Raw genomic sequence first — 16,183 nt, 5'->3', positions numbered from 1 at the left:
CCCCAAGCCCTCCCTCGGCCGCACCCGCACCCCTGGCGGGCGCGGCCCCGGCCCCGCCGGCCCCCCCCGCCCCTGCCCGGCCCGGCCCGGCCGCCGCTGCCCCCGGCGCTCAGGAGAAGATGCGGATGGCCTGGGTGACGGCGCTGTGGCACACGGGGCACTGCGGCTCCGTCTTCTCGCAGATGCGGTTGGCGCACTCCATGCAGAAGAGGTTGTGGCCGCAGGGCACCAGCGCCGCGATCACCTCGCTCTCGAAGCACACCGAGCAGTCGCGGCTGCCCTTCCGCCGCACGCCGGAGGAGGAGCAGGAGGAGCTGGACGAGGAGCTGGAGGAGGAGGAGGACGAGGCGGAGGAGTCGGAGGGCAGCCCGGGCAGGTGGGCGCCCAGCCCGTTGGCGTACAGCGGGTAGGAGGCGGCCAGCAGCCGCCCGCCCGGGTCGCTGCGCACCCGGCGCGCCAGCGGGTGCTCGGTGCCGGCCGCGCTGCCGTGCAGGGGCGGGGAGAGCCGCGCCGGGGGCGGGGCGGCGCCGCGCCGGGGGCCGCTCACCAGCAGCGCCAGGTTGGCATTGGCGGGCGCGGCGCCCGGGAAGGCGGCGGCGGCGGCGGGCGAGGGCGCGGGCGAGGGCGGCGCGGCGGGGCCGCGCTCGAACTGCGGCCACAGGAGGGCGGCCCCGGGCGGCGGGGCGGGCGCCAGGTCGAAGCCGGGCGGCGAGTCGAAGGGCAGCTCGGAGCAGCAGTCCGGGGAGGAGAGGACGTCGCCGCCGCCCCCGCCGTACACGTAGCCGTTGGCGCTGTTGTTGTTGTTGTTGCCGTTGTGGGAGAAGCTCAGCGCCGGGCTCGGGGGGCTGTAGTCGGCCAGGCGGGCGCTGCCGCCCCCCCCCGTGCCGCCCCCGAAGTAGGAGTCGGTGGAGGCGCTGCCCAGCGAGCTGGAGCTGTCGTTGCGGTAGTTGCAGAAGGGCTTGCGGCCCGGGGTGGGCGTGATGCTAGGCGGTGTGGGCTTGCTCCAGAGGCTGCCCGTGCCGTTCAGCTCAAAGCCCACGTCCGTGCCGTTGGCGTGGAAGTCGTTCTCGTCCGTGAGCTCGATGATGCCGCCGGTGCGCATGGCGATGTGCGCCTCGATCTCCTCCCGGGCCCGGTCCACGTTCTCGGGCATGCCCGTCACCTCAAAGACCGGCTCCTTGTCCCGGCTCGGGGTCACGATGTACGTGTGCGTCTGCTGCTGGATGCGCTTGATGGTGGCCCCCTTGGGCCCCACGACCAAGCCCACCACGCGATAAGGCACCCGCACCTGGATGGTGGTTTGGCCGGGCAGGTTCGGGGGGCCGGGAACGGTGCCGTTCAGGGCTGTATTCTTGTTCCGCGAGGCTCGGATCATGGAGAAGTGCTCGGCCGCAGAGATGATCTCCCTGCGGGCCATGGCCACATCTTCCTTTCTGCCCGTCACAACAAAGAGCGGCTCCTCCCCGCGAACCGGGGTCTTGATGTAGGTGTTGGTCTTTGCCCGCAGAGCCTTGATTTTACAACCTGGGAACGAGATGCGGGAGATGGAGGGCGAAGGGGAGGGGGAGGAAGGGGAGGTGGTGGGGTAGAACCGGTTACAACCCATTGTTTGGGTGCAGCTAGGGAGGTGGAAAAAAACACACCCACCCGAAACACATTGCCCCCAGCCCCAGGTGATCGCTGGCATCTCGTCCGGGAGCCCCGGTCACGGTGTAAAGTAATGTCAGCCCACAGCCCTGGCACACGCCCAAAGGCATCGCAAGTGGCCACCGACACATCTGCCATGCAAACTGCCCCAAAACTACCAACGTGCAGTTCACAGAGACGGCAACACAAAAAAGAAAAAAAAAAGGGAAAAAAAAAAAAAAAGCGTGCAGAAAAACTGCACTGCACGGCCAGAAATAAAATAAGATCAAATGCAAGCAGACCTAACAAATCAACACACCCGCCAGTCCACATTCCTGCTCAGCACTTTCCTTTTGGAAAAATAAAATCAGTTCTTAAGAAGGTGAGGAGCAGCGGCTATACCGAATGAGCCACATTCCCCACTGCGGATGCTTTATTCCAATCCCATTGTTCCACTTCTCCACTCCATTTCTCTTCCTTAAAAATAATCCACGATTTTTAACTTTGGGGGGGTGGTGGTAGGGAAGCACCGAGGCTCCCATTTTCCTCCAGTTTCCTCTTGCAAATCTTAACTTTTGCAGCCGGAGGAAAGGAGCGATTTTTATTATTTTCGTGATTTTTTTCCCCAACCCGGCAGCTGAAAGTGCATCTCGAAAGTGATGCATAACGCTCCTCGGAAACATCACGTCTGCTGCTGCACTTTCTTTGTCTGGGAGAAGCCGGCACTGGCCACCACCGCACGGCTGCAGCGTTCCTGGGAATGGCCAGTGTCGCATCTGAGCCGCCCGCCCGGCAGCGCGGAGGGGAGACCCGCGCCCCCACACCCCTTCGCATGCAAGGCACCCACCTTGTCTCCCCACTATCTCCGCGACATGTTCCGAGCTGGGCACCGGGACGCATTCAGTCATGTTCACGCTCTTTTTCCGAGGCTCGCTGTCGTAAATGGAGCCCGTCTCGTCGTTGTCCAGCCCCAGCAGGGAGAGCTGATCCAGGGCGATCTGAAGGGCTCTTTGGTCATCCAGGGTCTCTCCCCCGCCACCACCACCACCGCCGCCGCCGCCGCCGCCGCTCCCGTTCCTCTCCATGTCTGCAAAAAGCGAGCTGGGCATAGTCCCTGTGTGTGGTGCACCCTCCGCCTGCGCTCGGCTCAGTAGTAAGAGATCAGACACAAAGGAGAACCCAAGGCAGATGGCCAGCAGGAGAGAAGGGAAGGGAGGGTGGGCAACTGCTGCAGACCGGGGAATTGTTGCCTTTTGCTTGTATATTTTGTATCTTTTTTGCTTTTTTTTTTTCCTCCTCTCAGTGCAATCCGGTTTATAAGATGTTCTCAGGACCCCCCCCAACGACTCCCCCCCCGGAGGTTTTTTTCGGTTGGCTTTTTCTTTTTTTTTCTCTTTTTTTTTTTTTTGTCGGCTGGGGGGTGGGGTGGGGGGGGGGGGTGGGAAGAGGATAAGCGAGAGGAGCTCCGATGGCTTCCCCCCCTCGAGTTCCTCGCCGGCCACAATGCCAAGCGGCGGCAGCGTTTCTTTAAGGAGCCCCTCCCAGGCTCCACTCCACTCACTCAGCGATTTTTTTTTTTTTTCCCCCTGCTCTCCCCTCCTCTGTCTGAGGCTCTGCTGCAGCCAGACGGCTCTGGAGAGGCGGGCGGGCGCGGGGCGGGGAGCGGGGGCCGCGCCGGCCGCCGCAGCGTCAGCGCCGCTCGCTCTGTCAGCCCCGCGCCGCCGCCGCCGCGCGCCGCGATTGGCCGGGGCGGCGCCGAGGGGCCGGCGCTGCCCCCCCGGCCCGGCCCGGCCCGGCCCGGCTCTTTGTTGTCGGGCTGCCCAACAATGCCGGGCCCCCCGGCCCCGCCGGCCGCTGCTCCCCCCCTCTCCGCCGCGCCTCCCCCCTCCGCCCCCCCACCCCCCCGAGCGCCCGCCGCCAGCCCCACCTGAGCGCTCGGCGGAGGGGGCTGCGCTTGGGGTGGGGTGGGGGGGGGAAGGGTGCCCTTTGTGCGCCTCCCGCCGGGCTCGGGAGGAGCAGCAGCGCCACCGGCGGCACCGCAGGGCCCCCCCCCGGCCGCGGCCCCGACCCCGCACCAGCAGCGCCGCCGCCGCCGCCGCCGCCCCTTCACCGGCCCCGCGGGCGGCGGCCGCGGGCGCGCGCGGAACCCCCCGCCGGCTCCCGCGCGGCCCCGCCCGGCGCGCGCCCCGCGCCTGCGCGCGCCCCTCCCTCCCGCTGCTCCTGCCCGCCCTCCCTCCCCCGGCGCGCGCACTGCGCTCGCGCGGGGCCGCGCGCGGGCCGGGCCCGACCCACACACCCGGCCCGGCTCCTGCGGCCGCAGCGGCGGAAAGGCCGCGCCTGCGGGTACCGGGCTGCGGCCGCCCAGGCGCCTCCCGGCCCGCCCTGCAGGCGCTGCGGCCCCGGCGGGAGCGGGGTCAGCGCCGGGGGGAGCCACGCCCCCGTCCTGCCCGGCCCGGCCGTGCCGCGGTGACCCGGCGGGTCGGGGACGGAGCGCGGTGACACCGCGGGCACAGCGGGACCCGCGGCGCTGCGCCCCTCTGCTGTGGTGCCCTCACGCCCCTGTGGTGGTTCCCGACACCCCCACGGCTGCCCCGGCCCCGCAGCGTCCACGTTTCCGACCACAGAGAGCCCGCAGGGGAACAGCGCCTCTCGCACGGCCGCTCGTGCAGCGCAGTGCCACCAGCATCCCAGCGCTTTTGCTAAACCGCTAGAAAATAGATCACCCCGCCTCTTCCTTGGACCTTGTACCGCCAAAGGACCCTTCAACCAGTGAAAGTTGGTTTTGCTCTCAAGTACCCTGTCCCAAAAACTTTGCTTCGGTCTGGTGACTAGATATGAAGGTGTCCTCACCTTTGTCATAAAAACGCCACCAATCACATTTTATTTATCCAGCTCTTCTCCCTGTATCTATAAGCACTGATACTCAGTCCTTGCCAGCTGTCAGATTCAAAACACTGACATTTTCGTAGTTCAGAGAAATCAAATAATAAGTAATTGTTTTCCAGTATCAGGTATGACAGGGGACAGACGTTTACAAGTGCACCCGGATCTGTTTAGCCAGCTGCCTGTACAAACAAGTGTAACAAGTCACAGGTAATTGTTTACACACAGTGTTTATTGCAAATTACTGTCACTTCCTCAGGATGTTAGCATGTTGTATAACAAAGCTCCAGTGGATTGTTTTCTAGCAAGGGTATACACTGGTGATGTGCTTTCATAAGTGCTGAGCTTGTCCCATCAACTAAGTTTCATACTTAAAAGATTACTTATTTTACAAATTAAATTCCATAGGCAGCAGCAGTGGTTTCCACGGGGTAAATGAGAGATTACTTATAAGTTCTCAAGGATCCATAAGGCTTATAACAACAAAATAATGCTCTTTATTATTAAATAAAATAGAAATTAAAAGCCTGCTTCTTTGCAGTATTTTTAACTCAAGGACTCTAAAACCTGTGAGACAGAACATAACTGTACCCATTTACCAGACAGGGGCAGGACAGCACAGAGGTGAGGGAAAGACACATCAGTGTAGAGGACTGGTGGTGTTGAAATCCAACAGTGAGAGTCACAAATGCTGTAAGTGCAAAGATATGAGGAGAGCGGTTGGGTTGTCCTTGGATTTTACCTGGTTTTTGTTTTGTTTCTTCACCTGACTCATCCCTTTTTCTCTCCCTCCCCCTTCCCACTCCATCTGCTCGAACTATGTGTTTCTGCCCAAGATCACTGTATTGTACTGAACATCCATGTACTGACTGAGGAGAAAAAGGAAAATGAGTTATCTTCAGGTTTATGTTCCTCTATAGGAAAAAATTTCCCAAAGCAAGAGCCCAGGCAGATCTAGCTTTATTTTTTAATGTCAAGTTAGACGCTCTAATTAAAAATGTTTAAAATACATTTCAGAATAAGCATGATCCTTTCAGGGGGCAGGGGGAGAAGAAGATGCATTTCTGGGAGACTAAGCATGCCCTGGTGTTCCAAGAGTCCCATGAATCCTGTGGAATGCTCCCACATCTTGAGGACTATTACGTTTTTTAGTGTTTTAGAAAACATTTAAGAGCAAACTACAGGGAATAATAACAATTAAAAAGTTCTACTGATGTACCTTAAAACCCACATGCACCAACAGCACAGCCCCCAGGGAGCACAGCATCTATGCAATGGTGTGCTCGTATGGCAACAAGCAACACACACCAGATTTATATGAATTTACTCCCTCCATGGAAATGTTTCTTCAGAATAACTTAATCAAGTCTAAATTAAAGTGTTACCTATCTACGTAATGCCTTTCATTCCATAAAACCTTGAAACATGCACAGAATTAAACTCCATCTCTGGGGGAGAGACCAACCATCTACCTACCAATTTACAGCAATTTAACAAAAGCAGGAAGGGAGGATATATTACAGGCAAATACAGGACTCACTGCAGGAGGAGTGTAATTCTCAGTCCTTTTAGTTTCTCTCTGTTATCATTTCCCATTTGTGACAGAGGTAATAAAACTTCCTTCCTCCAACCTTTATTTAATTAAAGTGTAAGGTCTTTAGGGCAGTGAGCTTACTGTGTGTATATATACAGCACCTAGCATGAAGAGGTCATGAATTAATCTCAGGCCTCTAAATACTACTGTAAATACAAAGCATTAGCAATAATAAGAATAGAACATAATTTTCATTTAGAATAGATGAGACTTCTGTTTTCAGTGTGTTATCACAAAGAATAAATTGCAGGCATCCCAGGGAATAATTAAATTAGGGGTCAAGGAAAAGTATTTCATAGCAGAGACTTGCACCTCCACTCTGTTGTTTACACCCAAGGACACTGCTGCCCACTGTTACAGCATTTACTCAAAATTCTTATTTGCCATAATCTTACAAAATAATGTCCCAAATCCCATAGGTCAGATCATCAGTAAGAGTAGGGGTATAGTTTATTCTGAGACAGTTCATGTGATTACTGTGATAACATACCCAAATTAACCTTTTGCATGTGCAATAAACTGCAATTAGCAATCTGCAGACAAATGACAAGTTCCTTCGTTTCCTGTAATATGCAGCAATACACAAGCCAGATTTCCTATTGAATCCCATATTAACCTACATTCGGTGGCAGTGAAATCTCAGAGCACCGTGTCAGAATTTATCATCTTTCAATGATGTTAGCTCCACCTCTTGACAGTTCTAGACAGGATGTTTATAAACAACTCATCCAGAATCTGAACAACTGCAGCTGAAAATGTTTATAATTTTTTCACCAGTTGTTCCAGCCACTTTGGATGCTTTTACTTAGGAATGGCCAGAGCTCTCAAAACAGTATGGCTGTGTTAAATGAATGACAAGAAATAAAATGGAGATGGAGTAGTGAGTGGCTTCGTGATGCCTCTCTGAGCTACTAGGAGGCTCAGGGGTAGGGAAGCTGCAGAAGTGCCTCCTTCCCTTGTGATAAGAAACATCACATCAAAAAATACAAAGAGAGAGATGATGCTGATGATTTTCCCCACATGTGCTTTCATCCCCATAATTCTATACCTCTCCCTGTTACAGAATTCATTTGCAATATATTTTTTTAAAAAACAAAGATCCTCTGGGACAACTTGTGAAAAGCAATTTTGCTGCAAACCAGAAAAAGTCTCACACCTTTAACAGTCACCATGCCTCTGAAAATCTTGATAGAGTGCTGTAAATCTAAGCCAGTTGCTAATGGCTTTATTAAAGTGCTTGTTTTCAGTATGATAAACAAAAAAAAAATTTGTAAGAGGCATCACTTACTGCACTTTCTTCATGTGCCTGTGCTGTTAGTGTGACATGAGCATTAGTGCTCACATGTAGCGGATGAACTGCCTTATAAGAATGCAGTTGTTTAGCATGAGTGATGGAAAGCAAATCAAAAAGCATGAAGATGCCTTTGTAATAAGTCAGAACTAACCAGCCAGACCACCTGCCCACTTCAAAACTCTCCACCTGGATTGCTGTTCCATTCCGCCTCTCGCTCATGAACCAGGGTTATCGCACAGTGTATCTGAATTAAATGGCGCTTAACAACCCTGCCAACCAGAGTTTGAAATGCAAATCCCTTCTGCCTCTCCTTTGCTCTCCCACTCCTTGTTCGGAGTCCAGCCTTCCCTGCTGCTCCCGCGAGCAGCTCCTCTCCGCACGGCTGCAGGATTGGAGCTCTTTGTTACCATGGCCCGTGGGCCAGCACTGCGTCTGCGATGCAGCACTGGCGTCTCCAGTCTGTAAGGCACACACCACATTTGTGGGCACTGTCTGTTAAACTGTGGCTAGATTAAAAAAGAGAGAAAAAAAAAGATTTATATCTGTATGTTTAGACTGAGCTAGATAACTCATAGATCTCTGAGGTAGCTCATAACCTTGAGTCTTTTTTAATCAGTTTTAATCTCTGAAATAGTAAATTATAATTAAAATTTAATTTTAATCTCTGAAATAGTTAATTATAATTATGGTCATAAAACATGTACAACCTTTGCTTCCTCTCTCCTCCATCCCTCACCTCCTACTCAGTATTGCTACAAGGAGGGGGAGAAAATAATTGTCCCATTAATGGTAATTGTTTATAAACTCCTTTGCACAGAGACTATGTTTATATACAATGCCTAGGCAAAATCTAGGCACAAATGCAATACTCATAATAAACGAGTGAATAATACATCCCTGACCATAAACCCAGTGCTCTCCAACAAAAGAATATCTAATTCCTGTCACAGAATTGCCTTGTAGGTTGAAGTTCAGCATACAAATACACAAGGGAAAAGATTAGATTTTAATTGATAAATATTAATCATCATTCATTGCTGTCTCTGCAGGAAGCCCAGTGTTAAAACATCTAGTTAATATACAGTATAATGGATAACCTTGAGGCAGAAGCTCTTGCATCTGTCTCTATCCAAGAAAAAATGTCAACATCAGCCTTTGTTGTAGCAAAATACCCTGACATCTGAATGTAATTGCTGCTGCTGGAAAATTGACTGTCTCCACTGCAATCCTTCCTAACCTGGGTCCAGTACCTAAGCTAGAGACAAGGCCAAATTAAAAATCTTTATCTGTGCACACCTGTACTTACTAATGTTTGAAATCTGGTCTGGGTCAGAACACTGTGTTTGTGGTTCATCTCCTCTCTGAACAAACACATTTCTCATGTGATGCTCTCACTGCAACCACAAAGCATTAGCACTCACAAGAGCATCATTGAAGATACTCGGGCTGTTCATTGAGAACAAAGCCATTAATGATTAATACTATGGCGGGAGAAAATGCAGCAGTATTTCTTGGCAGCTGAAATGTGGCAATGTCGGTCCTACGTGCAAAAGACTCACAACTACCTTTAGCTCTCTACATAAATGGTTCTAATTAGCTCTGTGGGAAGAAGAATCAAACAAATCCCCCAAATTAAAGTGAAGGAGATTTTCGCATGTAAAACTGGATATATACAATACGTCTCTCTCTGACTGACCCAGCAGATGCAGAGATGCATTTATGTATCACAGGCATTACTGTCCCAGCAGATGCTGTAAAGTTGTCACTGACACAGACTCTTACTGTCCCCACAGATCTGTATTTTGGGAGGGAATTTTCGTACCACAGACACTACTGTCCCTACAGAACCACATCTGCTGGCCGAGTTATTGTCTGACATACTCTTTTGCCTCCAGCAGATGTGAGAGACTGCCAGGATGGCAGGCATTTCTGTCACAGCAAATCTCCATCTACAGGGAATTAAACTGCAGCTTAAACTACTCTACTTCCTGAGCCCTTAATGTGGACAATACTTACAGGGAGGAAGCAACATAAACCAATGAAAATATAATGCTGGGCACCTAGAACATCACCATTACCTCTGCCTAAATACAGCTGTCTTTGGGGAGGTGTCAGGAGGAGAAAAAGAATTACTTGCATCCTCCTCCCATCCCGCCTTTAACAGGTATTCATTCAGAGGAACTTTTGAAGGAAAATGTGTCTGATACCACTTTCATATAAGAGATCCAAGAAAGCAGAAGTCATTTGTGACTACAAAGTTGACAACCTTAATGCCCTGATATAGGGACCAAGTGTATGTGCTAGGTCATTTCAGCTTGCTTTTGAACAGAAAATTTTCAGAGTTTCCAATTTATTAACACCAGAAGATTTGATCCCCCATTCTAGAGTCCCAAGAGCAGAAATAAAGGGGAGGGATTTGCTTTTAACCCCCTTAATTTGGGGCTTCATCTTTTGAGACTCTGCATCATCTCCTCAGACTCAGGGTCCAACAGCAGCAGCAGTCACAGGGAGTTTTGCTCCTGTGCAGCCAAGCAGCAACTTTCCAGACATGAGGAAGAAACTCTTGGGCCTGTGCTAGGACATGACTATGGCTAGACTTTCCCTTCAGAGTGAACTCACCCTAAGGCCCATACCAGTGCATGTACTTACAAATAAATGATATGTATGGTATGTGAACCTGGACTTGAGAGCTGTCTTGGGCCTTTTTTTGCCTGACTAGATGTATCCTTTATGATTTGGTACCAGAGAGAGAAAATCTCCCCTGGTAATTCTGCAGTAATGTAAACCCTACTTGAAGAAACATCATCTAACTTTGGAATTCCCCTATGGGGAGTCTGGGCATTTATCTGGAGCATCAAGAGCTGTTCATTGGCAAAGGCAGGACACACAAATTCCCAGGGTAATAATCTGATACAGCACAGCAAAACCTATATCCTTGGAGCAGATTGTGGGAAAGCATCAAGATTTTGGTTGCTCTGCCAAAGCAAACAAGATGTTTCAAGCCCCATCATCTGCTCTGCAGTTCACACCCTTCCAGTGCTATCTTTTTCAGATGCCATGCCACACTGGTTAGTGGCAATGCTGTTGTCATGTGTGACTCATTCCATTTTACTGGAAATTAGAAAACCACATGCTGCACTGAAGAACTGCTTATTTATGTAGTCATATCATCCCAGAGAGCACTCCTCCTGCCATTATTTGTATACAGATTATTTTAGAATTTTGGAAATACAGCTCTACCAGGGTTCATCCAGAGGACAGATTAATCAATAGCACATTGCTCTTTACAGGGCCTGTTGAGCCCTTTATAATTTCCAGTGCCACCCTGAAAATGCAAATGGTATTTTAGAACAGAGTATCTTCGTCACTACAGGATGTGTGGGAAGCAAAACAGAACAGAGAGCAGTGGAATTGGAGGTGCATTAGCAGAAGAGTCTGTCATGTATTTATTCCTGCTTTAGGCAGGTGAATTTCACCCACAAGGAACAACACAATCTACTTGGCCTTGTTTGTTTTGTTTTTTTTAATGGAGTCCCTTTATAAACCCTCCTCAAATATTTCCTGAAGATCACAATGCTACATTTACTGTAGTGATTAATGCTCACTATGAGTGAGATGAACTGGCATATTCAGGACAATAAAAAAATGCAAAGAGATGTCAACAGTGCATTCTTCCTGTGGATTAAGAATTATTAGATAAAAACTTTGATGCTTTTAACCAACATTTTATGGTCACAACAAATCAGGTTGGCTAACTTTGAGTTCTGAAGCACAGGTCTGGAATTACACATGATTCAAAGAACAATTTCCTATATTATGAGTTTTCTAGTCTTTATAAAATTAGTGTTACTAAAGCAGGAGCACTAGGATCAAAAGTCAGATTTGATTGTGTGCTGACAGGCAAAGGCTGACCCCTACAAATTCCTAAACTAAGAGATTGCATTACCCTCTACAGATACAGATAAATCCAGTCTTATCTTTAGATGAAGAAACTGTTAAGAATATTCAGGCACCAGACATTTATGAAGAAAGAAAATAGAAATGTGAGCCATTGTTTTTTAAAGGTTAGCATAGCTTAAACATTCCTGAAAATATTTATTGTCATAACAGACTAGACCTGCTGAAATGTTCTCACTTAGGATTTGGTCTCTGACATTCTCAGCAATCCTGTTCACTTCAGCTGGATCAAATGGCTGCCACTAAAAGCAGAATTTAGCAATGAAGAGGAAAAGACATGAAGTAGCTAAAGACCATTTGGAAAAAGACGTTTGCTTTCAATGTTGCTGCTACCCCTCAGGACCCAAATTAGAGTTCTGTTATATTTTAAAGCATTGCTTTCAAGCTTGCTGGAAGTGTCAGACAATTTGAATAGATCTCCATTTTAATTTCCAATCTAGCAATATGGAACAGCTGCCATAACTTTGTGCAACGTGGCAAATTCGACATCTTCATTCCTCAAACGACAATCATTGGGAAGGGACTGAAAAAAGCATAATGCTTCCATTTTTACTGCCTTTGAGTAACTACCAGTCAAAATTGTACTTCAGATAAAGAACCCAAACCCTCAACTGTACTTTTAACTTGCACTGCCTATATCAGGAAGCAAAGGTGTTGGGTGAAAGTTGATGGGATTTCTAGAACTATTTCTCCCGCTTCCAGCCAGTGAGCTGGAGGTTTGTTCATATCCTTCTGACTTATGTATCTGGATCACTGTTAAAGGTTCCCAGTCAGGACTTCCCCCACAGCTGTCGTGGGAAGATGTAATGGAACAAGCCTCAGCTCAGTCTCACCAAATCTGCCTTGTCAAAGCCTCCCAGCTTCTACAGCTCTGGCAGCTGGAGTGAGAGTGTGAACTGAAGTGTGTCACCCTCATGCTTTTCCTGCTTCCTAGCAAAAAGAAAATGCTGTAAGGAAGATGGAAATAACAATTATTATGGTCTTCGTTTTTGTTTTTCAGACTATGTTAACTCAAGAGGGAAAATTGAATCCAGAGGAAAAGCACTTTGGGAGTCAGATGAAGTCAGAAAGTCAGTCCTTAGCAGTGTGCCCTGCTCTAGGACTGTCTGGACTAGGAAAAAGGCAGGTCAGCCATATTCAAGGGAATTTGTGTGTATGGGATATGGTACATCCCTAAGCACAACCCCATGTTACATACAGTTTGAGAAGGAATATCTTTTTAGAGTTCTGTAGCATGGATGTGTTGGTCTTGTTCCAGGAACAATGTCCCATCTAGCTCACATTTTGTATTCATTCATAGATTATATACTGTGTGCACTTAGACAAAGCTACCTCCCACTCTTCTCCTTAATTCTGAACAGAAAAATCAAAGGAGTTTTGAGACTTATCATGATGTCACCAATGCACCAAATAAGAAGAAACAGAAACATCCAGCAGAGATCCTGTTGCTCTAGGATGGACTATTTTTTCTATAAAAATAAAACACAGTTTAAAAGTCTCTGGCATGTCTGATTTCAATTGCTAAATCAACATCTCTATTCTCGTTTCTGCAACACTTTACTACTGAGTTTGTGGTTTCTTGCCTTCCACACGATACAACCAGCTTCCGACCCTGAGGTTTCCTCCCTTCAATAGTCTACATTTCTCATGAAACTCAATCTCCAAACATGAAACCAACTCTCACTAGTCTGTTTTCTGTTATAAGTATACTCACAGGTACATTTACATATTAGGGAGGACACACATGTGTAGCATGGATGTCTCTTACTTGAGTTTGCCTCTAGCAGTTGCCATTTGAAACAGAGAAAGCAGAACAGAAATATTAAGGTCAGCATTTTCCAAAGGGACTCCAACTTTGGATGGCTTACTTGATATCATTTCCAGTCAATAGGAATTATTTCTTTACAAATCAGATTTTATCGCACCTTCTACTGCAGTCAACTTAGATCCCAAGGGAACAGGCTAAGAACAATAGATAACACAGAAAGGCAAATAGGGCAGGTTAACTACATTTCACCTCTGTTCTAGAGTGGTTGGACATAGCTTCATGGGACTGGAAGCAGGCTGCAAGCTTGTGTGATCACCTCCAGCACCTATTTCTATAATTTTGCATTTTCTTTCATTAATGGAGACTGTAAATATTACTTTGAAACAAAAAAAAAATGTAAATAAGTAAATATAAATCAAGCTGCAGTAAAGTGGAACCAGGATTCATTCACCACCAAAGATGGAAGCTTTCTGTTTTGGAAGTTTGGCCATCGGCAGGCCTAAGGCTTCCTCCACGTGCAGGAGGACCACAGCTCCCTGAGATCAGTGGGAATCTGTTCAACCTGACTCAGACACAGATGTCCTCTGCACAGCTCCTCTGGGTTACTACAGTTCTGAGAAGAGCCAATTAGTAACCTCCTTTCTTACATTCACTACAGTTCCTGCCAGTGTAGGTTGTGGACACTGGTGGCACAAACACATTAACTTCACCTGGCAATGAGCAATTCTCTCAGCCTGAGTGCATGCCAAGAGGAGCCTAATCTGCTAGAGAAATTATAAACCCTATTTTGCACTGAAACCCCTGCAGAAACAGCCCTCCCCCATTTCCTTCTCTTCTAGCTTGCTCTAACAGCAGGCAGACATAAGTGAAAGGAAAAACAATGAGAAAGGAAACTTGGGAGGGACAGGTTAGAAGCAGAAGGAAGAAGCAAAAGGTCTGACTCTGCAGACCATATTCATGATGAAAAGCATTTGCACAAATAACCTAATTGCATTCCGTGGGACTGCCGGGCTGAGTAAAAGTGCTGCAAGTGCAAGCAACAATTGCAGAGGCAGGAAACAAGTAGGAAAAGAAAGAAAAAGGAAGGCCCACATGAATCAGACACCTGCACAGAGGAGAGCAGTCTCATGCACCCCAGGAAAAACAAATCAACCAAAACACTAACTGCCTTTGAGTTACTGCAGAAGTATTTATAGTGCATTTCCCAACCTCTGCCTCGCTTCCTGGCAGGCACCACCACAGAAAGAATCTTTACCACTGGCATCCCCTTCTTCCGCCAAACAAAAAGCAGTCCCTTCCCAAAAGCCCAGCAAAGGCAGTAAGAGAGACCAGATGGGCTGCAAGGGCAGTTTGGTCTTCACCTGGGGCAGGATGAGTGTCACCCCACACACATACTCACAGGAGAAGCAGTGATACCGCACAGGAGGGAGAGTGGGCATCTCTTCCTGCGTGAGGAATTGGGGGAACAGCATTGATTTTGTACAGCTTACTCTCAGCAGTGAATAACACAGGAGCCAAGGAGGTGATGGTTTCCAACAAAACCTCTGGTCTCTTCCAAATGGTCACTTCTGTCCTTTCTTTACAAAGCACAATGAGACACTGAAGAGAATTGGATGTCCAGTAACTGTATTGCTCCTTTACCAGTGAGCTTTTTCAGGAATTCTCAAAATAGCTCCTGTGACAGAGCAATACTAAGCTTATAATTCTAGGTTTATAAATCATTAAAATAATGCATTTATTTATCAAAAGCTTTCCTCCTAAAATGAAACACTAGAGAGCAATCCAATCATTCCAATGAATACATGCATTTGAATTCTCAGGGCTCACATTAATTGGCACTTTTCAAAATGTTTCCAGTTAGGTTTGTCCATAAGCGTGAAAAAGAAAATCAAAATATGCCTCTCTGAGATGGGCTGATGTTTGTGAAACAAAACTATCAAATCAGGGAAATCAGGGACTGAATTCAAAGCAATGATGGTTTGAGATCATACATTAAAGATGACAGGATCTTTCTAAATCACCTCAAATATGAAACATTTGCGGTACTAACTCACAAACTTATCTGAAAAACACACACTACCACCTACTGGCAATTATTCATATATGTTATTTACATACTGATAAGTGGTAACAATATGTGCACATTTGATTTGCACAAACTTTCCTAGAACAAAGATCATTCTTCATCTTTACAATTATTATTACAATTGTATTTGAAGAAAAATATATTTCTGTGGATGTAGGTCCCACAATGTGTGACTAGTTATTTTCTTCTTTTCAATAAGAACTTGAGCAAGAATAGGGATTTATTTAAATACTTTCCATTTAAGGTTGTTGCTTTTGTCAGTAATGTAACATTGCTCATCCATAAGCTGGTAATGTGGTACCACCAGGCTTACAGACCTTGACATTTCATACCCACTGCCCTGGAAATGGGGCATAAATTACAGTGGTGAAGTGGGACCAGGGAGGAGAACTGGGGCAAGTGCTGCTTCTGGGTATGACCTCTCCTCTGCCCCAGTCACATAGAACTCCGGGAAAAGAAGGGTCATGGCGAGATTGAGGAGATAACACCAGGGAGAGAACACACTCTGAAACATCTTTTCCTCGAGTAATTCCTTTCCTTTTGCTGCAGTTCTGACCTTCTTGCCCTCAGGTTCACAGTGATGCCACAGAAATATCTTGGAGGTAAAAGTGCTGTGATGCATATGGCAGAAACAAAGTAGTGTTAGTTAAAGGGTTTCATGTGAACACCACACACATCATCCTTGCTGAGCTTGGAGGACGTGTTTCTCAGCCTGCATGCTCTCAATGGAGACCTTTGCCTGCTGGCAAAAATCTGATTGCTGATGTGGTGCTGGTTGGACAGTGCCTAATTTTGGACTGTATATGACTTACACCATTCAAAATCTAAGTCGATACCAGTACCGTGTGAACAGGACCTGCAGCGCGACTAAGCCCTCACCTCACCACAAAGGAAACGTGCCAGGAAAGCTGGGACTGACACCACTGAGTCACTCTCTGACCTGCAGTGCACTCAACTTCAGCCTTGGTGATGTTG

General features: G+C 48.1%; 1 protein-coding gene and 1 long non-coding RNA gene across 3 annotated transcripts in view; one reads left to right on the top strand and one right to left on the bottom strand.

Annotated features, from left to right (window-relative positions):
• The window catches only part of MEX3B (mex-3 RNA binding family member B), a 4,831-nt gene extending 1,117 nt beyond the window's left edge, over window positions 1-3,714 (bottom strand). Inside the window, exons 1-3 of one of the 2 annotated variants that reach the window (XM_064668936.1) lie at window positions 3,554-3,714; window positions 2,474-2,713; window positions 1-1,524 (exon numbers count right to left, since the gene is read on the bottom strand). The exon at window positions 1-1,524 is cut by the window's left edge and continues 1,117 nt beyond it. In XM_064668936.1, the coding sequence (XP_064525006.1) occupies window positions 110-1,524; window positions 2,474-2,711 (1,653 nt within the window). In that variant the 5' untranslated portion in view covers window positions 2,712-2,713; window positions 3,554-3,714 and the 3' untranslated portion in view covers window positions 1-109. Of the gene's footprint in view, window positions 1,525-2,473; window positions 3,323-3,553 lie in introns of those variants that run through there. The other variant, XM_064668934.1, reaches the window with a different exon arrangement.
• Window positions 3,715-3,891: 177 nt separating this feature from the next.
• Window positions 3,892-5,520, top strand: LOC135420934 (uncharacterized). The gene is made up of 2 exons (XR_010433782.1): window positions 3,892-5,202; window positions 5,346-5,520. It is a non-coding gene; the product is annotated as an uncharacterized LOC135420934 (long non-coding RNA).
• The last annotated feature ends 10,663 nt before the right edge of the window (window positions 5,521-16,183 follow it).

The sequence above is a fragment of the Pseudopipra pipra genome, chromosome 12 (assembly GCF_036250125.1).
Source record: "Pseudopipra pipra isolate bDixPip1 chromosome 12, bDixPip1.hap1, whole genome shotgun sequence".
Classification (NCBI taxonomy): domain Eukaryota; kingdom Metazoa; phylum Chordata; class Aves; order Passeriformes; family Pipridae; genus Pseudopipra; species Pseudopipra pipra.
Note: the sequence above shows the minus strand (reverse complement) of the source record. Positions and strands in the feature narration are given on the sequence as shown.